The 25910-nt window shown below is 44.4% G+C and overlaps 1 protein-coding gene across 1 annotated transcript; it reads left to right on the top strand.

The window, feature by feature from the left end:
* Window positions 1–42: 42 nt before the first annotated feature.
* Window positions 43–24715, top strand: LOC147432029 (Galactose oxidase/kelch repeat superfamily protein). Its single transcript, XM_086491839.1, has 7 exons — window positions 43–366; window positions 439–582; window positions 22841–23070; window positions 23154–23324; window positions 23469–23574; window positions 23646–23855; window positions 23960–24715. Exons 1-7 carry the CDS (start codon window positions 181–183, stop codon window positions 24119–24121), a joined length of 1209 nt encoding a protein of 402 aa, XP_086347965.1. The 5' UTR covers window positions 43–180; the 3' UTR covers window positions 24122–24715.
* The last annotated feature ends 1195 nt before the right edge of the window (window positions 24716–25910 follow it).

Genomic DNA, 25910 nt, shown 5'->3' with positions numbered 1-25910 from the left:
ACCAGCGCCCAAACCGTGCTTCGCTTGTAAATTTTAATTAATATAGCGGGCGGCTTATGTGTAAATCCAGGGGAGTTGCTTTACATTTTCGGTCGACTGTCTGTGCTACTAGTAGAGCGAGAGTGATGAGGAGGAAGTGAGCCTGTCAATGTGGACGGAGTGGAGGCAGAGAGAAGGATCATGGGCAAAACGTCAGTTGTTGGGGTCGGTGCGAAGTTAAGGGGGGTAAAGTACGCAGTGGTAGCAACATGCTCGGGCCTAGTGGTAGCTGCTCTCCTCACTAACTTCTTGTGGGCTTCTGCTTACCGCACCCTGCTCTCCAAGCGGCCTCAATCGTCTTCAAAGTCCGTTTATGAAAGCAACAAGGTACTTTTGACTGGCAATTTCCTGACTTGTTCTCTTCTGGACTCTTATGTCTTTTCCTATTCTGTTGGCCAGAGCATCCAATTGCCTCTAGAGGAGAACTCTCCACTTCTGCAGTGGCAAGAGATGGCGCCTGCACCAGTAGATCGTCTTGATGGTGCTGCTCTCCAGATTGGAGATCTTTTTTATGTCTTTGCTGGCTATCAGACAATTGATCAGGTAGATCCTGTCCAGCTTTGATGTTCCTTTACCCTTTCTTTGTTACCTTGTCTTCCGTACTTACTTGTACAAAATGATGGGCTAAGAAGCCAAGCTGTTTGTTGTTTTTACAGCTTCTGTATTTGTAAATTAAGTGGCACATTGCTTGAATGTAATGAAGGCCGAGAAAGATCTGGCTTTTAGGTACTGCTTAAAATCAGGCCTTGCCGATCTTTGAAGTTCCTGCTTACATGTTTTATCTTGAGTCACGCATTACAATGCAGAAATATTATGTGTGGGAGGAGAACTGTCAATAATACCAATAGTTATGAAGAAAAAGTGCCAAGTCCTTGTGTGCAAATAGTGGTTGCTCTTTGCTGCTAGCATGCATTTAGGGGTGTTGAGAGTTTTTCCTAGTCCACCCTTTTAACAGAGTTAACTGCACATTGGTGGAAACCCCATATACTTGCTAAGAGTTATAATCAGGAGTAAACCCATAGATTACAAAGGAGAACGAAGGTGTGCAATTGAGTAGGATGTGCTCACACGTTCGTCAATTTGTTCTCGTAGGTTTAGATTGAGGGGGGATTGGGCAGGGGAAGGAGAGCTTAGGGCATACTCATTGGAAGGTGTTGGGTGTCTTGATGAAGAGTAAAATTTTAAGCTTTTTCAATGAAAACATGTTTGCGTACTTAGCTTTGAGAATAGAGAGTCTGTGTATGCCTCTATATAAAATTTATGTGTGTGGGTGTGTACACACACACACACACACACACAAATTTATTCTCTTTGCTGTTGAAAAGGTAAATTATTTATGGGTGTGTTTCTACAGATGCATACATTTGTACATGTGTATATACATGTACAATTGCATATATACATTTGTACATATGCATATATACATGATATGCATATACATGTAAAAGGTAAATTGTCTATGGGTGTGTGTGTCTACAGATGCATTCATTTGTACATGTGTACAAATGCATATATATGCATTTATATATATATGTAAATGTATGTATATATTAACTTTTTTAAGTTAATAATGTTTTGTTTTATCTAGTTTTGTTTTGTAGCAAACAAAGTGATTTAGTTTGTTTGTTTGTTTGTTTTTGTTTTTGTTTTTGTTTTTGTTTTTTCTTTTCTTTTCTTGTGTCCCTTGCTTTTATAGTTTTATGAGTGCTTTATTCCCTCTTAGAATTCATGAGTTCAGAGTATTCTGAACTTATGAAGGTATATATATTTATGTAAAGCTAAATTATTTATGGGTGTGTGTGTCTACAGATGCATACATTTGTACATGTGTATATACATGTACAAATGCATATATATGCATATATACATTTGTACATATGCATATATACATACATTTGTACATATGCATATATGCATAAATATGTATATACATGTAAGCTTACACACAAATGTATAGAATTTGTATAGATATCCTGTGGTATGCTATAAATTATATGAGGATTCACATTTATCTAAATGTATGCATCTGCATGCAAACGCCAGAGACATGCACATACATATATGTGTGTCTACACACATATATATATGTATATACACATGAACACAATTACCGAACAAGTTCAGTGCATAGTTACAGGGAATGGCCATTTTCAAGTCTCCGTATCTCGTTCCCATTCCGTGTTTCAAATTTGAGGATGCATAATAGGGAATGGCATTTCATACTTGTTACTGTTCCCTGCTTCCCATTCCGATTTCATGTAGCCCGTCCCGTACCTGCCTTTTGTGGGGGACAACGAGCAAGGGCTTTTGACAAGTACCGCTCGGTTTCATCTACTTGGATAGACTCCTTGGTAAACAAGAAGCCTAAGAACCAACCATTCAAGAAGTGGACTTGGACGACAAGAACCCAGAATTGGATGAATAAGTATATCCCAGCGGCTGACTTTAGCTTAGTTCCCTACCACGCATGGGACAAGTAGGACGAGAGGCATTCGTGCCTGGCGTTGGAGCCCTATAAGACGGCTGGCTTTGAACAAACTCGTGGATACCTGCTGCAGCTCAATAGGAGCACTATAGTGAATAGGAAGGAGGAGAGAATGCTGGCTCTCGCGAGAGTAGGTGGGCTCAAACTGGCTGATAGTTACATGCGCGGACACAACATTTGCACGTTGTGCTCCCAGTTAGAGGGTCGTTTCCTTTCGCATTTGCTGATGAAGTGTTCGGCGGTTGATGACTCTAGGGGGAGATGGCTAAACCGATTCAACTCCACCTTCAACGCAATCAACCGTTCGTTGGACCCTGAAGAAAGGACCGTTATCCTCCTTGGTGGGGAGAAGCGGATGCCCTTCTGGGTACGCCGTGATCCGCACTCGAGAGACGGAACCGCAGGGCACGTGCCTGTGGCGAAGTTCCTCGGTGAAGTTGTACCCTGATACTTGGGTGTTCTGCATAGGCGGAGGGGGAGATAATGCTCCCCTTCCTATACTGTTATTTTGAATCGGATCCCTTCCGGGGGAAATGACGTAATTCTCCGCAAGCGAAGCCAGATGAGCTACAAGAGCGCCCAAGTGCCATCCCCCCCCAAGGGGGTCAACTTTACCTAAAAGGGGTTGGGAGGTGCAAAAGGGAGACACCACCAACCTCAGCGGACGCCACCTGTGAGCTGACGCCCTTCCAAGCGGGTATAGCATTTCCTAGGAGAGAACCGTCGGGTTACAAAGGCAGTTTAGTGAGGTGAGCGATAAGTTACCTGGAGGAGGCAACTCCAAAGGGAAGACCGAAGCAAGTCCCGCAATACCTGGGCCTCTGAGCAAAGGTACTTGGTCGTTGTCACGCCCAAATCAAGTTGGCGAAACGAGTCTCTCAAGGGAATAGTCATGGCCCTAAGAGTGTAGATAATTCTGGCCTCTCGTAGTCCAGAGGAAACTAGTGACAAAAGCGTCTGCCTTCGGATTTTGGGTGCATAGTCGTGGTCGTTCTTCTTGTCCACTTTTCTGGTGTATGAGGAGAGCGGCCGGGCGTGCCCTACCCGACTCCGAAAACAAAACAAAAATTGCAGATACGATGAGTCACGCAGGACTGATCTTGGCTCTCGAGCCGAGGTCCAAAGAACCCATTCAGGAAGTATCTTTTGTTCCCATGATTAGTTAGTATGCATTGTTCGAGGCTCTCATTTGTGACAGTGTCGTGGGCCGGCACAGAGTTCTTCGCAGACACCCGAGTTGTTGGCGGACAATATGGAAGCCATACAGCTCGGTACTAGTATCTCACCTTGAAAAGGGGTGGATGTCACGTGCACATCTAACCTTATGTGCATGTGGACAAGCAGTACCTAGTTCTAGGGTTTAGGTAGCCTAGGAAGTGTTCAGGCACCCTTGTGAGCCTGTACGTAGGACGTGCATGTCTAGGCCTTGATTCCCTTGGTTTGTTGGGACCCTTACGTGCATTATCATCTGATTTCCTTAGGTGCACTATCATCTGATTCCCTTTTTTTCTCTGGAATCCTCTTCTTCAGAATCCTTTGATGAACTTTCATCTTGGGGAAGGAGGAGGTTCAGAAAAACCTCCTTGGTGGTGAGATTCTTCTTTGCTACTATCATGCCCATCACCTCCATGCGAAGTATCCATTCCGCTTCGGGTGATGACCATACACTGTGATCTTTGGTTCTTAAGTTCACGAGAAACTTGGGTTCTTGTGGGTCTTGAGGGTCTTGAGGTTCTTGGGGGTCTTGAGTTCTTGAGGTTCTTCTTTCGCTTGCAATCTGTGTTAGAGAAGGATCTTCTCTTCACCTGAGTTCTGCTCTTTTCCACGGGCGCACCCCTTGGCGGCCTTGCGCTCACACCAAGGTTGCTTGTTCCCACCCCACGTCGATTGGCAGACCGCTAAGTGCACGGTCCGCTCTCAATGAGTGAAAAGAGGCACAAGGGGAGGCTAGACAAGCCCTTCTTTTTTGGGTATCCTGTCACTCTTCAAAAACACGATTAGGAATCGACACGCCCAAGAGAACTTGGGTTATGTGCGACATCAACAAGCAAAAAAAAATTTCTTGTGGTTCTTTCTTGAGTGATGATACAGAACACTGCCAAAGTTCTGATACCAATGTAAGGTGCAGCGGAAGTGAATGTTGAACTTTGCTCAAGATGAGTGCTCCGAACTTTGCTTAAGGTTCCTTTTACTTACGGAAGGGAGAGCCTTCCGTTCGTTTAGTGAGAGAGTGCAATGGACACAAACAAAGTGGTGAACATTGTGAATGAAGGTGCTGAGACTGAGAGATAGAGAGAGAAGAATACGACACGAGAATGTTGTCAAACCCTCCTCCAAGGGCCCCTCTCTCGATGGCGAGAGAGGTCTACGCTATTAATTGCACAATCTGATATAAGGTACCGATGCTGTGAGTACTAAATGATGCTATGTTGATGTCGATGGTGAGGACGACGATGATGACGCTAAGGCTGAAACATGAATGCTGCGAATCTGCAACTGTCGCACCAAGGCGGGGCTGATCTGCGGTGAACGCCAAGGGCGGTAACTGCATGCAAAACGCTGGGCTGAACTGAGGCTAAATCTGGAAATGAGTGGCTGTGGTGATGGCTGAAATCTGTTGCTTGAAACGCTGGCTTACTGCTTTCTTCAAAATCGCTGCAATGGAGGGGCTGCAAAACGCTGAAGTTATGGCTTGAAAATGCTGAACTTAGGGCTGCAAGGGCGCTGTCCAAGGCTGCTGAGAGAACGCTAAATTGCAGTGCTGAAAACGTTGGATTGCTGGCTATGGAATCGCTGATGTCAAGCTAAGAAAGCGTTGAAGTTATGGCTCCAAAAACAGTGGTCTTAGGGGGGACTGAAAACGCTGGTTTCTTGCTGAAAAACGACAGGCTTTCTGGTTCTTGCTTGAGAAGTTGCCTGTTGAGCAATGCTTCTGCTGCCTCTTCTGCTGTGGAATGCTAGCCCTGGGTTTTTTACTTACGGAAGGGAGAGCCTTTCGTTCCTTTAGTGAGAGAGTGCAATGGACACAAACAAAGTGGTGAATACTGTGAATGAAGGTGTTGAGACTGAGAGATAGAGAGAGAAGAATACAGAATGTTGTCAAACCCTCCTTCAAGGGCCCCTCTCTCGATGGCGAGAGAGGTTTACGCTATTGATTGCACAATCTGATACAAGGTATTGATGCTGTGAGTACTAAATGATGCTATATCGATGTCGACGGTGAGGACGACGATGATGACGCTAAGGCTGAAACATGAATGCTGCGAATCTACAATTGTCGCACAAGGCGGGGCTGATCTGCGGTGGACGCCAAGGGCGGTAACTGCATGCAAAACGCTGGGCTGAACTGAGGCTAATTTTGAAAATGAGTGGCTGTGATGATGGCTGAAATCTGTTGCTTGAAACACTGGCTTACAGCTGTCTCAAAAAACGCTGCAATGGAGGGGCTGCAAAACACTGAAGTTATGGCTTGAAAACGCTGAACTTAGGGCTGCAAGAGCGCTGTCCAAGGCTGCTGAGAAAACGCTGAAATGCAGTGCTGAAAACGTTGGATTGCTGGCTATGGAATCGCTGATGTCAAGCTATGAAAGCGTTGAAGTTATGGCTCCAAAAACGCTTGTCTTAGGGGGGGCTGAAAACGTTGGCTTCTTGCTGAAAAACGGCAAGCTTTCTGGTTCTTGCTTGAGAAGTTGCCTGTTGAGCAATGCTCCTGCTGCCTCTCTGCTGTGGAATGCTAACCTTGGTTTCCTTATATATTATCTTATGCAAATTGCCCTACCCAATCCCCAACAAAAGTCACTTAAAAATATTAAGTGAAAAATGTCAAAAAATAGGGAAAATAGGTTCTGTGCACTTGAAAAAGCTCCTGATGGTAATGCTGATGATCATGCTGTGTGCAACCAGAGGATATGCATCTAATCTAAGTGGTTGGACATGCACGCTCTGCGAACAGACTCACAAAAGTGCCAAATCACTTCCTATTCTAGACTGACTTGACTGAACTGAACCCTTGTCATGCTGTAGCTTGTCCACGGACACATAGGGTTGGATGTGTCACGTGACAGCCGTAGAAGGCATCGGATCCTTCGTAGAAGAAGAATCTTTTTGGTCTCTGATACCACTGTTACAGGCTTGGACACTCCAACCGAGAAATCAATAGCCACACACGAATAGATGCTGCAAAATCACTGAACTTGAGGAGAGAAAGAGATTGGAGAGTCGACGCGGCACAATAAATTTCCAAGCCAAAATGCACTGGCTTGAAAGATTGGCCTCTCTCACGGTATTTCTTTATTATTATACTCGGTAAGTACAACTTTTGAGGGCCCAACTCTCTCCGAGAGTCTACGCTTAGATGCTCTGCGGAAGAGTTGCCAAGGGGCACGTATAAATTGTACAAGGGATGCCGAGAAGCAGAACCCCAAAAGCACTTGGTCAAAAAGCACTTCACCCAAAAGCATTTATCCCCAAAAGCATATAGAACTACCAAAACAACAAGCAATGCGTTTTGTATAAATCCATATAGCTTGCCACATCAACACCTGCATTGTGAAATCCGAAAATCCGTACAACTTGCCACGTGTCATATCAACGCGTTTTACGAGACAGAAGCCCAACGTTCAAGCTTTTGGACTTTTGAGAGTTTTAGGCCCCTCGACTGATGCTCATTCTTTCCAGGTTAGGCCCTTGGCCATACTTTCTGTGTTGAGAACTTCCTCTGTTCTTCGGGTTCAGTTTCTCTTGTCCTCTCGATCATATCTTTCCAATTGGGCATGCCACATCATCACTTTGTGACACTGTACCCGTCATTCGTGCCGATGTGCTTATGATGAGTATTTAATTTAACGAAAGGGTTAGCTTGAAAGGTTTTCTACCTGGGAATGAATCAGAGCTTCAAAATCTCAATATACCCATTGCATTGATGAGGACATCGGATGTGCTTATTATGAGTATTTAATTTAATGAAAGGGTCAGTCTGAAAGGTTCGCTACCTGGGAATTAATCAGAGCGTCAAAAGCTCAATATCCTCACTGCATTGATGAGGACATCAATTCTTAAGAGGTGAAGTATATTATGTCCCCAACATAGGAGAGGGGACTTAGTCTATGACACCGTTGGAATGGGTGTGGAGTGTCTGGGTGGACGTAGTGTGAACTCGGCCAGCGTGGCCTTTCATGTCACGTGCACATCTAACCCCTATGTGCATGTGGACAAGCTATTCCTACTTCTAGGGTTTAGGTAGCATAGGAAGTGTTATGGCACCCTTGTGAGCTTGTACGTAGGCCGTGCATGTGCAAGCACTTAGAGTAGCTGCATATCCTCTGATTTCACAACCCATGATCATTAGCATCAATATCCAGTACCTAGCATGAACATTTCCCACTGGATGAACCCAGTTTTGCAACTGCATGTGAAACACCTCGTATAGGTCATTTTATTATTAAGTGACTTATCATTTTCCAATGGTGGGGCTGAAATGAAGGTTGTTCGACTCAGTATAATTGCAGCTATATAAGGAGGCCAGGGGTGCCAGTAGAGAGCAGTAGAGCGAGAAGACAGAGGAGGACCAACAACTCCGGCAATAGACCAACCTCCCTAGCGTTTTTGTCAACATGACTCAGCGTTTGCAGATCTCAGCCATCAGCGTTTTCTGTTGGCAAAGATAGCTTCGCAGAACCTCGCCGTACCTCGCCCATCCGGTAGCAGATCCTTGCCGGAATCCACTAGCGCCATCCGATTCAGCCAGTGTTTTCAGATTTCAGACACCAGCGTTTTTACATAGCCTCGTCGTCGCCGTCGTCACCGTTGTCGTCGTCGGCACAGTTGTAGAATTCAGCCCTAGGATAGCGCTTAGTTTTCAGTCAGCCTCAGCCCTAGCGCTTTTCATTATCAGCCCTCAGTCTTCGATGTCGTCATCCTCGACATCATTATCGTCGTCTAGAAGCATTTTACAAGACCTTTGTGCAATCTAAAGCAAATACCTCTCTTAGCAATAGAGAGGGGGGCCCTTGGAGGGTGGTTTGGGACCCCATCCCATCTAGTGTCGTCTCTTCTCTCTCTCTCTCTCTCTCTCTCTAGCACTCTCATGCACTCACTCACAGTTTGCATTCCCTTTTGTTTTGGTCATTGCACGCTCTCTCATCAAGTCGAGGAAGGCTCCCCCTTTCTCTAAGTAAAAGGAACCTTGAGCACTCACTGTTCACTCATCCTGAGCTTACACCATAATTCACTTCCGCTACACATTACATTGGTATCAGAGCTCTTTAGTAGTGTTCGGTATCATCACTCAAGGAAACTTGGGCGTGCCGATTCCTAATCTGTGTTTTTGAAGAGTGGCAGGTAACCCAAGAAAGAAGGGTTTGTCCAGCCTCCCCTCGTTCCTCTTTTCCACTCGTTGAGAGTGGACCTTGCACTTAGCGGCAGACCAATCGACGTGAGGTGGGAAAAAGCAACCTTGGTGTGAGCGCAAGGCCGTCAAGGTGTACACCCGTAGGAAGGAGTTGAGCTTGGGTAAGAGCAAAGCCTTCTTAAACGCAGATTGCAAGCCAAGAAGCCCGAGTACTCAAGAACCCCAAGAAGCCCGAGTACTCAAGAACCCCAAGAACCGCGAGTACCCAAGAACCCCAAGTACCCAAGAACCCGAAGTACCCAAGAACTCAGTGCATGGTCATTACCCGAAGGGGAATGGATTCTTGCGTTAAGGTGATGAGAGTGGAGTTGGTGAAGACGAAGTTTCTACACCAGGAGGATTGTTGACTGATCCTCTCCCATTCCCATCTACGCCACCAATTGCACCAATCTTCTTTTAACCGATCTAGGTACTGCGGTGGCATGAATCGAGCCTTGAGCTTGTCTTGAAAGTCAACCCAACTAAAAGAGAGGGGTACGCCTTCCTCGGCATGCTCAAGATGCTCAGCCAACTGTGACTCTTGCCAAGCTTGATACTAATTAATGGCATCATCAGCTAGCTATATGGCAGCAATCAAAACTTTATTGTTACTCGTTTTCTTGTTAGTCGCAAAGTAAGCATTGAATTGATGCAACCAGAAGCATCCATCTTACCATCATACTTACTAAACGTCAACTTCTCAATGACTTGATTGTTGGAATCTTCGTCTCTACCTGTGCTACGTGATGACTCTCCTCTACCTCCTTGAGTGGCTTCTCTTTGGCCGCTATGCATTGAGCTTCGCATGCTTGCTCATGCTCAAGCTCCATAGTTGCCCTTCTTTCTTCACGATCGCGATCCATGGTGGCGTGTTGCGCCTCTTGTTGTAGCATCATTTCCATCATTGACTTGACCAAAGCCTGGGTTCTAGGAAAAATGGCACTCCTGTTATGTCTTTTTTTAACCGTATTTTGCAGATTGGCGTCCAAGTTGCAGATTGATGCCGAACGAAAAGAGGCTTTCCTTTTCGGGACGAGTACATCAAGCTCGATGTGCAAGTTTTCAACCCTACAGACTACCTGACGTCGTTAGAATCGCTTCAACACAAGAAATGAAGCACAACAAAGGTAAGCCGAAGGAGAACAATGTTGAGTGCGCGGCGGTGTGTGCAAGTGAAAGAGCACGCGAGGAAGTGCAGTGTGTGTGCAGAGAGGGGTGGCGAAAGCCAGCAGGAGAGGAAGCGCTAGTAGAACGATGAGGGAGATAGAGCTCACGTTTTTGGGGAGAACTCAATAAGTGAGTTTTGGATTTTTCCACTTTTATTATAAGTGACCTTTAAAAAATATTGAACCTGGACAAAGTATAAAAATGTACAAAAAGGGGATATTTAGGCCTTTAACCCAACAGCCTCCCACTTAAAGGCATAAATGACGCCTTTAAGTTAACCAACTCCCACCAGCTGTATGCAATGCTCATGTTGAGCCTTAGCAAGACTCTTGGTAAGAACATTTGCAGGGTTATCCTGTGTGTGAATCTTAGTCAAGGTGACTAGACCATCCTCCAATACCTGTCATATGAAGTGGTATCGCACATCAATGTGCTTTGTCCGTGCATGAAACATGGCATTCAGACAGCACTTTGGCTATCACGTCCCAAGACAGGAGTACTAGCAGGCATACCAAGCTCTTTGACAAGTTTGCCCAACCATATGGCCTCTTTAGAAGCCTCAGTGGTTGAAATATATTCAGCCTCAGTAGTACTCAATGCCACAATTTTCTGCAATCGTGAACACCAAGAGATAGCACCACCAGCAATAGCAAACACATAGCCACTAGTGGACTTCTTGGTATCCAAGTCACCTGCCATATCTGCATCACAATAGCCTTGCAACTTCAGGTCACTTTTGCCATAGCATATACACCTAGATTGTGTACTTGACAAGTATCTCAAAATGCATTTCACAGCTTCCCAATGTGCTTTGCCAGGATTGGACATGTATCTACTAACAACTCCCACCGCATGGGCAATGTCAGGACGAGTGGCAACCATAGCATACATAAGAGAACCACAAGCTGATGCATAAGGGATTCCCTTCATAGCATTCATTGCCACGTCATCCTTTGGGCAATCGGCTTTGCTAAGTTTTGTGTGTGGAGGTAAAGGTACTCCAAGTGACTTAGCTTCAGCCATGTTAAACCTGTCAAGTACTTTAGCAATGTACTTTTCTTGAGATAAGAAGAGCAATTTCAGCTTTCTATCTCTCTTGATTCTCATGCTCAAGATGTGCTCAACATCACCTAAATCCTTCATTGCAAAAGCTGAATTCAACTGACGTTTAAGAGCATCAATGGTAGACTTATGCTTCCCAGCAATCAACATATCATCTACATATAGCACAAGGATATCCTTCTTTGTATACAAACAATGGTTTGAATGGCTGCGTTTAAAGCCTTGAGACAGCATAAAAGTATCAAACTTTTTGTACCACTGACGTGATGACTGTCTCAAACCATACAGTGCCCTTCTTAGTTTGCATACAAGTTCCTTTCTATCAGGAACTACAAAACCCTCAGGTTGCTTCATGTAGATATCTTCATCAATGTCACCATGAAGAAAAGTTGTTTTTACATCCATTTGATTCAATTCTAAGTCAAGCACTGTAGCGAGAGCAAAAAGGACACGCAATGTCGTAAGCTTTACAACAGGAGAAAAGATCTCTTGAAAGTCAATCCCCTCTTTCTGTACATACCCTTTGGCAACTAACCTTGCTTTATACTTGGGCTTTCCATCAACACATTTGACCTTGTAAACCCATTTGTTAGGAAGAGCCTTTCTTCCTTTAGGCAATGGCACAAGATCCCAAGTATTGTTTGCATGCAAAGATTTGATTTCCTCTTGCATCGCAATCTCCCACTTACTGCTTAACTCACATGATTTTGCCTCTTTATATGTAAGAGGCTCTCCCTCATCTGTCAACATAACATGATGCAAAGAGGGGTCAAAGCGCTGTATCAACCTTTTGACACGAGTAGACCTGTGTACCCAATGATCTACATTCTCAGGCACAGGTTCTACATCAGGAGGCAACTCATTTTCAGCATGCTCATGCTGCTGAAAATCATTTTCAGCCATGACAGGTGGCTGTCCATCCTCATTTGGAGCATCTAAATCATGTCCTACCTCTTGTGGCTCAAGGTTAACCGGCTGATTATCAATTTCAGCTTGCGGTAATGCATCCTGAGGCTCTTTTTCAACATCAATAGGTGGCAAGAGAGGCTGAAATTTGACCGATTTCTTGTCAATTTCAGAAGATGTAGCATTTTTCAGCAATTTAGCCTCATTGAACACTACATCTCGGCTGCGTACTACCCTTTTAAACTGAGGCAACCATATCTTGTAGCCCATTTCACCCTCTTCCCCATAACCTAGGAAGAGTCCTTGGATGGACTTGGCATCTAGCTTTGTCCTCAAGTCATTACGAACATGGACAAAAGCCTCGCAGCCAAACACTCTTAAATGATCATAAGAGGCAGGTTTGCCAGACCAAACCTCCTCTGGAATGTCATTTTTCAGCGTACTGTTAGGAGAGCGATTGCATACATGAACCGCAGTTTTCAAAGCCTCTCCCCAAAACCCATGAGGGAGATTAGCCGTAGACAACATGCAACGCACTCTCTCACATAAAGTACGGTTATACCTCTCAGCCACACCATTAGAAGATGGATTATAAGGGGTTGTGAACTCCCTTTTAATCCCATATTCTTCGCAATAACGCTGGAATTCAGCAAACGTGTACTCTCCCCCATTGTCAGATCTCAGACATTTAAGCTTACTACCCTTTTGCGTAGTCACAAAAGTATGAAACCTCTTAAATGCATTAAATGTCAGATCTCAGACATTTAAGCTTACTACCCTTTTGCGTAGTCACAAAAGCATGAAACCTCTTAAATGCATTAAATGTCTCACTCTTATTCTTTAACAAATATGCCCAGCCTTTGCTAGTGCAATCATCAATGAATGTAACAAAGTATGATGCACCACCAAAAGACTTAACAGGCATTGAATATACATAGGAGTGAATTAAATCAAGAGCATTAGCTTTACGCGAGACACCAGAATAATATGAAGACTTCTTTTGTTTACCATACAAACAGTCATTACAAAAATCTAACTTGGTGCCCTTTACATCAACCCTCTTCAAAGAGGAGAGCACATCAAGTCCCTTCTGGCTCATATGGCCAAGTCTTTTGTGCCACAACTCCAAATGAGAAGCAACTTCGGCCACTGCAAGAAACTTGCCAGGCAAAGCTTTGCCATGTAAATAGTACAATGTACCACTCTTGTATCCCTTGACAATGAGCATTGATCCCTTAAGCAACTTCCATGAACCCCCAGCAAAAATGGTTGTATAACCCTGTGCATCCATCTGGCCTACAGACAATAGACTCTTCTTGATGCCTGGTACATACCTTACATCTTTAAGCATAAACTCTTGGCCATTGTTTAATGCCAAGCGCACAGTGCCCATTTCTTCAATGTCACAAGCATGGTTATCCCCAAGGTAAACCTTGTCATACTTGCCTGCAAGATAAGAAGCAAAACACTCCACAGATGGAGTCACATGAAATGAGGCACCCGAGTCTACTATCCAAGACTGTGTAAGGCCATCATTTGCACTTAGCAATGCATCAATGACATCTCTACGTGAGATAAGCATGTCTTCTGCATTTGCTACAACAAAATCTAAGGGGCATGAAGCTACAACCAAGATCTCCTCACTGTCGGATAACTCTGTGATAACTACACTAGAGGATACATTGACAGTCTCCGAATCTTTGGAGGAGGTACCTGCTAATTTTTCCCCTTTCTTATCCTCTGTCTTCTTCTTCTCCTGTGATTCGTTCTTTCTTTCCTTCTCTTTCTTGAAATACCTGCAATCTGGCTTCTTATGGCCTTTTCTGCCACACTGATGTCACATCCTTATCCCTAGACTTGCTTTTGCTCTTGTTTTGAGTCTTGGTACCTGTATTTTGCTTCTGACTTCTGCCTCTCGCATTGTAAGCAGAACTGCCACCTTCCCCACCACTAGACTTGCGTCTAATTTCCTCATTTAAGATGGAGCCTCGCACTCCATCATATGTGAGGTTGGGGCTATTACTCAAAGAAACCACAAGCATTTCCCATGAGTCTGGCAAAGTCATCAACAAAAATATGGCTTTCAACTTGTCATCAAAAGGTTGAAGCCCAGTATCCTGTAGCTGACTCATAACACTGGTGAAAGCAATTAAGTGCTCAGAAGCCGATTTGGCTTCGTCAAGCATCATGTTCACCAGTTTGGGCATCAAATGCACCTGATTCACAGGGGTGGCATTCTCATAAGTGGCCTTCAACTTATGCCAAATTGCATGTGCACTGTCCAAGCCCTTTATGTCCACGAGAATGTCATCGGTCACAACCATTTTGATGTAGGCCTTTGCTCTCTTGTGAGCTTGGCCCAATCCTCATCCGGCATGTCCTCAGGCTTTACAGCCAAAAGGGCGTCCTCACAATCCTTGAGGAACAAAATCCCCTGCATCCTATCCCGCCATAGGTCGAAACCTGTACTGTCAAATCGCTTGATTTCCATCAAGCTCTTGGCATCAGACGACGAGGAAGTAGAGGCCATTTGCACGGATAAAAATACAGCAGAAAGTGTCTACACAAAATCTGAAAATTTTCAGTGATCACAATGTACCGCACGCTGCATACAATGTGCTGAAAATTTCAGCAATTAACAAGTATCCCCAATGCGTACTTGCATAAACCCACAAAAGGCGTACATAAACCTCAATTTGTGTACATAAAAACAGTCCAATTTTGAATTTTCTGCAAATTTACTGTTTTGGCGCATCAATTTGCATCAAACGGACCTGTTTTGAGTGGAAAAAGCAAGGGGCATTCACGAGAATCGATTTAGAACACCTGCGTTTTGCTGTTTTGACCTGTAATTTTTTGGTTTTTACCTGTTTTGACCTAATTTCAGCTTGTTTTAGGCTGTTTTGGAAACCCTAATCACCCTAGGTGACACCGGAAGCAAGGGGCTTCGCGATGAAAGCGAAAATTTGACGCGAGAGAAACCTTTCGCCTGTTGTCCAGCCACCTGCGCAAAGCTTCTGAAACCCTAATCTGGCTCTGATACCAGTTGTTGAGCGTGCGGCGGTATGTGCAAGTGAAAGAGCACGCGAGGAAGTGCAGTGTGTGTGCAGAGAGGGGTGGCGAAAGCCAGCAGGAGAGGAAGCGATTGCGGAACGATGAGGGAGAGAGAGGGCTCACGTTTTTGGGGAAAACTCAATAAGTGAGTTTTGGGTTTTTTCACTTTTATTATAAGTGACCGTTAAAAAATGTGTCCAGGTTCATATTGAACCTGGACAAAGTATAAAAATGTACAAAAAGGGGTTATTTAGGTCTTTAACCCAACATTTATGTCCACCAGAATGTCATCCGTCACAGCCATTTTGATATAGGTCTTTGCCCTCTTGTTGAGCTTGGCCCAATCCTCATCCGGCATATCCACAAGCTTTACTGAACAATGAGGGAGAGAGAGAGAGCTCACGTTTTTGGGGAAAACTCAATAAGTGAGTTTTGGGTTTTCCCACTTTCATTATACTACCTTTAAAAAATGTGTCCAGGTTCAATATCCAGGTTCATATTGAACCTGGACAAAGTATAAAAATGTACAAAAAGGGGTTATTTAGGCCTTTAACCCAACAAACAAGTCGAGTACCTCTCAGAACCAACCGCACGGTAAGACCAATGGTAAGTAGAACGGTAATTCTTCGTCTCAATCTTCTTCTTACACCTCGAGCACAAAACTCTCACAATGATGATAAAGAAAAGGCTAAAACTCAAGAAACCTCTAAGTCGACGCCTGATGAAAAATGTGCTCAAGGAATTTTAGGAGGTAGGTTAACTCTTGAAGAACTAGCCGTATATGCACGAGAAGGAAGATGTTTTGAATGTCACACTTAAAGGTCACATTAAACAAGTTTGTCCTAAGAAAGCACCTAAAGAAACCATAGAATCCACATGATTTGTTAATGCACTCAGTGAGAACATTGTGTCCAAAGTTTCTCATGATCATGTAGATGAGTCTCTCATGCAGTGTTATGGTCATGTGAATAGTAAATGCATTGTGATCTTGTTTGATTCGGGTAGTATGCAATGTGCATGATGTGATTAGTGATTCTCTTGTGAAGAGCGCACGTTTAGAAGCTCTTTTAATAGATCCCATTGTAATCTCTGGTTTTGCTCTTGGCATGCACTCTTCTTTCACGCATGAATGTCTTGATGTGACAATGTTAGTTCAACATGTCGGTTTTCATTGTAGATTTGTGGTTTCTCCTCTCAAAAGATGTGATTTGATTTTTGACATCAAGTGGTTTAAAGGTTATAATCCACACATTGATTGGAAATACAACACTTTCTCTCTCACAGTTGAAGGAGCACCTCCCGTGGTCCTTCGTTGTGACAAGAACATTCCGTCTTTGCCACTAGTCTCTCACTCATGTTTCGAAAGAGGATAAAACACGTAGTATCATAGTTTCTCTCAGTACAGAGTCCCACAGTCTAGAAAAGAACCAGTCATTGCATGAAAAGGAATCTCTTTTTGTCATTCCTTCTCCGAAGCACGACATGGACTTTTTGTAGGATAGAGATGTGATTGTTTGTTGGGATCACTATGCCTTCACGTTACTCCAATCTGTACCGAGTATACCTTGGGGTGACTACCAAGCTAGATGGTTCTAGTCTTGTGAACAATTTGGTGGTTTGGATGATGATGTTTCTAGTGAAGCTAACCTCATTGCAAATATGATCAGTCACGCAGTGTCACGTGACACATCCCAACCCTATGTGTCCGTGGACAAGCTACACCACAGCAGGGTTTAATCAATCTTGTCAGTCTAGATTTAGCAGTGATCTGGTACTTTTGTGAGTCTATTCGTAGACCGTGCATGCCCAGTCACTTAGCATAGATGCATATCCTCCGGTTGCACACAACATGATCATAAGCATTCCCATCATTTACAAGCGAAAGAAAACCCCAAGAACCCAAGAACCAAGACCCTCAAGAACCTAAGTTCCTCGTGAACTTAAGAACCCAAGACCACAAGAATCCACAAGAACCCACGACTTCAGAATGGTCATCACTCGAAGCGGAATGGATACTTCGCTTGGAGGTGATGAGCATGAGAGAGGCGAAGAAGAATTTTCCCCACCAAGAGGTTTTTCCGACCCTCCCACTTCACCATCTACGACAAGGATTGCACTAACTCCTACGGAGGCTTTCGACAAGAGGATGATGGACAGGAAGTTGGAAAGCGAAGAAAGAATCGCAGCCATAGAGCGTACGTACCAAGAAAGAATGGCAGTCATAGCCCATGCGAGGGAGCAAGCACGCTTGGAAGCCAAAGCAAGGGCAACAGAATTTGATCGAGAGAACAAAGCAAGACAAGCAGAATTTGATCGCGAGAACAAAGCCCTCAAAGAAAAGAGTAACCAACACAACAAAGAGTTCTGGCGACTTTATTCTCAAGTTCAGGCATAGATGCAAGAGATTTGGGGAAAGGAGACTCTCTCAGTCTCTTCTTCTCCCAAGCATGACACATAGGATTTGCATGATTGGGAAGCATGATGAATTGAATAATTTGCATGATGATTTGGATGACAAAGATAAGCATGATGATTTGAATGATATTGCTAAGCATGATGATTTGGATTCCAATGACAAGCATGATGATTTGCATGATCAAGATGTGATTTCTCACAAGCATGATGATTTGCATGATGAAAATGTGATTTCTCACAAGCATGATGAGTTGCATGAAGATGATGTGATTGTTCACAAGGATGATGTGTTAGTGGATGCTTTTTCTAGCGAAGCTAATCTCGTTGTAGATTCGATCAGTCACGAAGAACCGATCTTGACTTTCGAATCGAGGTCCAAAGAACCCCCACAGGACGATTCGATCATTCAGGAAGAAGTGATCTTGGCTCTCGAACCTAGGTCCAAAGAACTATCACAGGAAGTATTATGTGTTCCCATGATTGATACGCACGCATTGTTCGAGTGTTTCATTTGTGATCGTTTCCTGTATTTTAGTCAGCATCGTTATGTGATCCCTTTTCCTAGGCATGACATATTGTATGTTGAGCACGTTTCTCTCATGGATGAGCGCGAATGTATGCGGTTTTTTCATGAAAAGCTGACAGGTTTGTATTTAAGGAAGTCACATTCCGTGTTTCTTCCTTGACATGACACAGTTTCCGAACGAGCACATGATAGTATGCGCACTGTAACAGACTTGGACACTCCAAGTCAAGAATCAACCGCGACAACACCAAATAACCACTTCAAAACAAGTCACAGATCACAATAGATGTACACTGGCCCGGCGGAGTTCCGTGCCTAGAGATATTGGCCCCAAAGACTGGCGCCCCTTTCGGTATTTCTTTTTATATTAATCAAATCAAAGTACAAGAGAGCGGTTAGGGTTTCACTCTCAGACTCTGCGTCCAGATGCTCTGAGAAGTGAGGCCCTCACCACTAATTTAAAGGTTACAAGGGATGCCCAAAAGCAGAGCCCCAAAAGCTTTTAAAATCAAAAGCAGTAGTCCCATAGTTACCAAGAACGGGAAACCAGAACGGGAACGGGGAACGAGAACGCAGAACAAAATGCCATTCCCTGTTACGGGTACTCACGTTTGAAACACGGAACGGGGATTCGGAACGGGGATTTGGAATGGGAACGGGGAACGGAGACTTGAAAACGGCCATTCCCTGTTACTCTGAGTAGTCCTCTCTCTCTCTTTAGAGAGTCTTTTCTTTTCTTATATAAAAAAAAGCAAAATTCGCGTTGCTCATCATTTCATTTAAAAAAAAAAAAAAAGCCTCCGCGATTTTCGGAAATTAGGGTTTCTGGCAGAAATTAGGGTTTGTAGGAATTTTAGGGTTTCTGGCAGAAATTAGGGTTTCTGCTGTCCGCCACGTCATCACTTTGTGACACGCACCAAGCATGGGCATTTCCATTGTGATTTGCCACAGTTGATTGATTTCGATCAAACAGAAAAGATTCGATCTCATTGTTTGCATGTGTTTGATGAACGGGTTGTCACTCCGTCTCTATGTTCATCTACATTGCATACACAGTCTTTAGTGAAGCCAATATTTTTTTCCTTCACTTTACATGGAATGGGTATGCTCATGGTTGTGTTGGAAGTGGTTTCAGGAATTTTCAGCCATGGAGATTCTTGAAGAAGAAGGAAGCAGATCTCTAGACGAAGCTGAAGCAAGGAAGGAGCCACTGAAGACTTTGTGTCTCTTTCGGCGCGGCCTAAAGAAGCAAGTGTTGCAGACCTTTATGAAGTTCAAGTACCGCACGACCCACACATCAGAACCCACACATCAGAGTGGGCCGACGAAGAGTCCCTTCCAGGATTCTGGATGCCTTTGGCGATCTCCCTCGACGCCATACAGTTCGGTACCAGTACCTCACTTTGAAAAGGAGGGGATGTCACGTGACACATCCCAACCCTATGTGTCCGTGGACAAGCTACACCACAATAGGGTTCAGTCAGTCCAGTCAGTCTAGATTTAGCAGTGATTTGACACTTTTGTGAGTCTATTCGTAGACCGTGCATGCCCAGTCACTTAGCATAGATGCATATCCTCCGGTTGCACACAGCATGATCATCAGTATTCCCTTCAGAATCCATCAGATTCAGTCAAGGGAAATTTCTAGTGCATTTAGCCTATTTTCCCTATTTTTGGTATTTTCACTTATTATTTTTAAGTGACTTTCCAACAAAAGTAGGTAGGGCAATTTTTCTAAGTTAATATATAAGCAAACTCAAGTTAGCACCTTCTGGCAGAAGAGGCAACAGGAGCACATGCTCAACAGGCACCTTCTCAGCAGGACCCAGCAAGAACCTTGGCGTTTTCCATTGTCGTCACCGCCAACACCATTCAAGACCTAGCGCCATACTCTCCATCCCTTGGCGTATCCTCCCCCAGCAAGACCATCGCCATCAATTCTCTTGCTTGGTGTTTTCCCCTACCCAAAGGCAGCCCTTCCCCTAGCGTTTACTAACGCTAGCAACCTCTGCAAGTTCTTAGCGTTTTCAGCCCAAAAACGCCAGCAATGACCTGCAACTCTCAGCGTTTTCAGCCAGCGACATCAGCCCTAAAAACGCAGATATTCAGCAGATGAAACAGCAGCAGATCAGCCCTAATCGGATGCAGAAGATCCCCCATTTTCAGCCCTCGAAAACGCAGCCAAAACAGTCATTTTCAGCCACCGAAACAGTCCCGAAACTCAGCAGATAGAAGACCCCAGATTTCAGCCATCAAGTCGTCGTCGTCATCACCGTCGTCGTCATCGGCATAGTCCAAGTTGCATTCAGTCCATTGCATACGCATTGTACCACTTTGTGCAATCAAAAAGTAGACCACTCTCATCGAGGAGAGTGGGGCCTTCGGAGGAGGGTTTTACGTCTCTGGTGTCGTATCTCTCTTCTCTCGCTATCTTTCAGTCTCATACACGTGCACGCACATTGTCCATTCACTTTGTTCGTGATCATAGCACTTTCCATTAAGAATGGAAGGCTCTACCTTCCATAAGAACTAAAAGGAACCTTGAGCACAGTTCGGAGCACTCATCTTGAGCAAAGCGCAAACAATCATTCCGCTGCACCTAACACGCAGGACCGATCTTGGCTCTCGAGTCGAGGTCCAACGAACCCATTCAAGAAGTATTTTGTGTTCGCATGATTAGTCAATACATTGTCGTCATCGTCAACATCATTGTCGTCGTCGACATCATCATCGTCAAGTACCACATAATCTAGAAGCATTGCATGAGACCTTTGTGCAATCTAAAGAAAATACCTCTCTAGCAATAGAGAGGGAGGCCCTTGGAGGGGGGTTTGCAACCCCATCTGGTGTCGTCTCTTCTCTCTCTCTCTCTCTCTCTCTCTCTCTCTCTCTCTCTCTCTCTCTCTCTCTCTCTAGCACTCTCATGCACTCTCACTCACAATTTGCATTCCCTTTTGTTTTGGTCATTGCACGTTCTCTCATCAAGTCGAGGAAGACTCCCCTTTTCTCCAAGTGAAAGGAACCTTGAGCACTCACTGTTCACTCATCCCGAGCTTACACCATCATTCACTTCTGCTGCACATTACATTTCACTTATAAAAGGAGGCTAAGGACTCATTTGTAGACATCGATCTCCACTGGTCGATGGCTAGTGGTCTGTTCGTGAGGCTAAGCGTGCCAGAGGTCAACTTGAGGAGGTGAGGCCGGGTGGCAAGGGACGCTCGGACTGTAGGTTTTACGATCTCGTATGTTGGCCCTAGCTAGCAGGTGCCCACCGGATGGTGGCTGTGGTAAGGTGGTTAGCCCGATGCGTGTTCATAGGCAGTCTCCTTGAGTTCGTTTCACTTGGTCTAAATGGCCCTAAAGCTCCTTAAAATACCCATTTCTGTCCATTAAATGTTAAAAAAAACTGGCCGTTCAGCATTCCGGGTGCCGTTCCTTCCATGCGGCCTGCCTGAACCAATTGACTCCCGTGTGTTCTTGGCCGTCCCAACCCATCTGCATCTGCTTGTTCCTCGGCCTTAGGGCCCCGTTCCACATTCCCATGTTTCTATGGTGCCAGTGTGCCTACCAGCAGCCCTCTCCGTCGCTCGTGCCATTCCTTAAAGACTAATGTCGAGGCCAAGGTTTGTGGAAAAGGAACTGTGGTATATATCTGGCACCTTGGAGTGTGGCTATGGTCGCTCCAAAGGTCCACATTGCAAGGTTGGTGTGTCTTTGATGGGCTGGTGAGCGAGATTCATGATGCTCTATGACAGGAGTACTTTTCACATTTGGCTTGTGACTTATTTCATGGAGTAGCAAGCGGCAACCCATGGTGTCGATGGAGGCAGAGTACAGAGCAGCTTGTTTCACTACTTGTGAAGGCATTTGGCTTTGGGGATTACTTGGGAAGTTGAGTTTTTCCCATACTGGTGCCACACTCTTGTTATCCGACAATCAAAGCTACTTATCTATTGCCAAGAACCCAATATTTCATGCTCGAACCATTGTGTATAGAGGTTCAGTATCACTATGTTCAGGAACAGGTTTTGGCATGATACCTTTCATTGAGATACTCACGAAGTCTGCTCCTCGGATTTTGTTAGCACACCTCAGGCTTCTACGAGCTGTTTCAGGCTTCAATAGCAGGTGCGGAGGGAAAAGGGGGGGGGGGGGGGGGGGGGGGGGGGGGGGTGTTAGAGTGCTTCATGGTTTATGGCATTCTTGTATGGCTAGTGGTTGTTCCGGTCCGGCCACCCATTGCATTGCAGATAGATTCATGGCCCCGGAGCCTTATAGCGGCTCCGTCTGGTCATTTGGGCCAAATGGTGGGGTTTCCCGTTTTTAACTGAATGTATGGGGTTGTAGGTTTTTCAGTTCCGCTTCCATCTTGTGACACACTGGTGATTGGGGCTTACAAATGGAAACAAGAGAGTGAAATGCTGCTAATATAGGATATATTACAAGGAGGGAGAGCACTACATGGCAGATGTAAGATATGTAAGGTGACTTTCTGTTAATGCAAAATTCTGAAAGGTTTTTACTGTGCATCTTGTAATATATCATTTTCTCATTGTATGCCAAGTGCTTTTAAGCAGATCGATTTGCATATATTGAAGTACAGTCATATTCTCTCAATCCATCCATATTCTTCCGAGATGGTATGCATCAGTTATTTATGTGACTATCCATTCTTCAGATTATGTAATAACTATCTATAATCTAAGCATATTGTGGTACATTGTTCAACTCTATTAAAAAAATTACTTACACCTGTCACCTTCAAGCTTAACGTTTCGCACTCTTTTCTTGGCAGGTTCATTCACATGTGGATGTATACAATCTTTCTAGTAATCAATGGGGAGACCGTTTTGATATGCCACAGGATATGGCCCACTCTCATCTAGGAATGGTTTCAGATGGGCGATACATCTATGTCGTCACGGGTCAATACGGTCCTCAGTGTAGAGGACCAACTGCAAAAAATTTTGTGCTTGACACTCAGACAAAGAAGTGGTCAGAACTGCCACCACTTCCGAAGCCAAGGTAGTAGTGTAAACAGTAATCTACGAGTCTGGCTTGCATTGCAAGAGCAATGTGGTCCCATCCCGTCATATTTCACTCTGCAGATATGCTCCAGCTACACAGCTTTGGAGAGGTAGATTACATGTCATGGGTGGCAGCAAAGAAGATCGCTGGGAGCCTGGGTTGGAACATTGGAGTATTGCTGTGAGTACTGGAAAGGCTCTAGAAACAGCATGGAAACCTGAGGTTCCAATCCCTCGTGGTGGCCCTCATAGGTATGGATGATCATCTTGCTCCGAGTACGTTGAATAGCCTCCGGCAGTGGTTCTTGGTAATGGTATTATTGATGATGCTGTCGGGGAAGGCCGCTAGCAAGTGGCAAGCATGTGTGATTTCTTGTTTTTGTTACAATATTGTAGAGCCTGCGTGGTGGTTGAAGATCGCCTGTATGTAATAGGTGGCCAAGAAGGTGATTTTAAAGCCAAGCCTGGGTCTCCCATTTTCAAATGCAGCAGACAACGTGAGGTCAGCGATTTATAGCTGTTTGTATTCTGAACTTGAACATGAGTCAGGTTCTTGAAGTAAGATGCTTGCAGGTAGTTTTTGGCGATGTCTATATGCTAGGAGGTGACGCCAAAGAATGGAAGACTCTACCCTCCATGCCAAAACCAGACTCTCATATTGAATTTGCTTGGGCAGTTGTAAATCAGTCTATTTTCATTGTGGGTGGTACAACTGAGAAGAATCCTGTGACAAAGCGGATGGTTTTAGTGGGTGAAGTGTTTGAGTTCAACTTGAAAACATTGGTCTCTCTCTCTCTCTCTCTCTCTCTACAAAGTTGGGAGCTCAAATTTTTGTTTGAGTGGTGGCTGTAATATTCAATTCTGATTTCTTGATGTCCGTGGCACAGAAATGGAGAATTGTTGGCAAAATGCCTTACCGGGTGAAAACTACTCTAGTGGCATTTTGGAATGGATGGCTTTATTTCACATCTGGTCAGAGGGATAAAGGGCCTGCAGATCCTAGCCCAAAGAAGGTCGTCAGGAGAACTTGGAGAACCAAGTTGAGTTGATCTCTTTTCTTTTTGTTCTCAGAGTCCATCTCTATGGTGGTTTTACTTACTTCAAATGAGCATCGAGCGTCCTCGCCACGCAGAGATGAAAATATGTTATTTGTAGCGTTCTCTTTGGCAGCTATTGGGAGTAATACGGAATGTTCTGTAATGAAACAGCTGGATAACCACCAGGGGGTAACCAGCATTGAGATCATGCATCTGGTCGTGTCGACCAAGATTGCTCCATCTGAAGGTGGCAAACATAAAGTGGGAACAGCTTGTCTGCGTCGTTGCCTTTGGTGGTGGTCACCATGATAGTTGTGGAGTCCTCTTTCTGGGAGGAGGAACTGTTTCGCAATTTCGTAATTGTTGAGACCCATCTTTGAATGCCACAGGGTGATTCTGAGCGCAGGAACATTGTCATTAATTTCATTGTTGCATCTCATGCAAACTGTTTTGGTACATTTTTGTCGTCACTGGTGTAAGGGTAACCCCAACTTGAGGCACCATATGAGAAAGCCCTCTATGTAATCTCTGTAGCTAGTGATTGTAAAGCACTAAGCCTATTTAATAGGTTATTCTCTAATGAAATATTAGCACTTTTGAGCATTATCTCTCTCTCTCTCTCTCTCTCTCTCTCTCTCCATTTTTGCTCTTGGCATAACCTTACCCTAACCTCCATATCTCTAACCCTAATAGTAATACCATGTCTTTAACCCTAATCTCAATCTCTCTCTCTCTCTCTCTCTCTCTCTCTCTCTCTCTCTCTCTCTACATTTTTGCTCTTGGCATAACCGAACCCTAACCTCCATATTTCTAACCCTAATAGTAATACCATGTCTTTAACCCTACTCTCTCTCTCTCTCTCTCTCTCTCTCTCTCTACGTTTTTGCTCTTGGCATAACTTAACCCTAACCATTGAATGTATACTTGTTTTTATTGGGCCTTATATATGTAAGTAATTGGACGATAAATTAGTGCTCTTTCAACCTTTACAATTTCTTGCACTGCAGCAATTTAGGCTTGTGTGTGCGTGCTATTTGAAAGCATTGAATTCTCATAGCATCTTTTGGTGAGGACAAAAGGTTAAAAAAATAAAGAGCATGGGAAAGCGCTTTTCTTTGGGCTCCTTTGACTTTTGGCACATAGGTCTCACACTCAAACGGGCGGTGTCTATTGGGTGGACTTTAAGAGCTATTAACTATATTCCATAGACGGGTCAGGTCCATCGGCAATATGATCACGGATTTGCCTAGTTACTTTGTTAGCGTAGAAGGCAAAATCGCAATGCTACCCTCTCATTAACCCACATGTCGGGCATATTCTTAACGAGCCTCGCTTTTTCAATCGTAGGCACGCTCGTTGTAGCAGCTCGTCGGCTCGTCTCCACAGGTTGTCTCTTGTGCCCAATTGCTTTAGCAGCTCCCATAGGCTCCAGGCAGCTTGAAGCGAACCTTAATACTATTGATCAAAACTACAAAACTATGCATGGCAGGAGCACTGCCAAGTTTAGCTGCATGAGCGGGCACTTTGAAGTTTTTGATTGCTACCTCTGGGATTAGCCTTGTTCTCCTCTCCAACATGGCCCTCGTCCTCATGTGTGTTGCTTGGCAGACTTTGAATCTCTTCTTGCTTGGTTGCCTCAAGGAAGCCAAAGTTGAACGACTCAATGAACAATTTTGGCGCGAGCCTATAGAGATCCTCTTTGCCATGATTATCTTCAGAGACGAATTCAATGTGCCCTTTGTGGCTATGGTGATTGTTTTACTCTTCATTAAGGCATTTCATTGGCTTGCTCAAAAGTGGA

This window comes from Adiantum capillus-veneris, chromosome 20 (assembly GCF_014529385.1).
Source record: "Adiantum capillus-veneris isolate H3 chromosome 20, ASM1452938v2, whole genome shotgun sequence".
Lineage (NCBI taxonomy): Eukaryota > Viridiplantae > Streptophyta > Polypodiopsida > Polypodiales > Pteridaceae > Adiantum > Adiantum capillus-veneris.
Note: the sequence above shows the minus strand (reverse complement) of the source record. Positions and strands in the feature narration are given on the sequence as shown.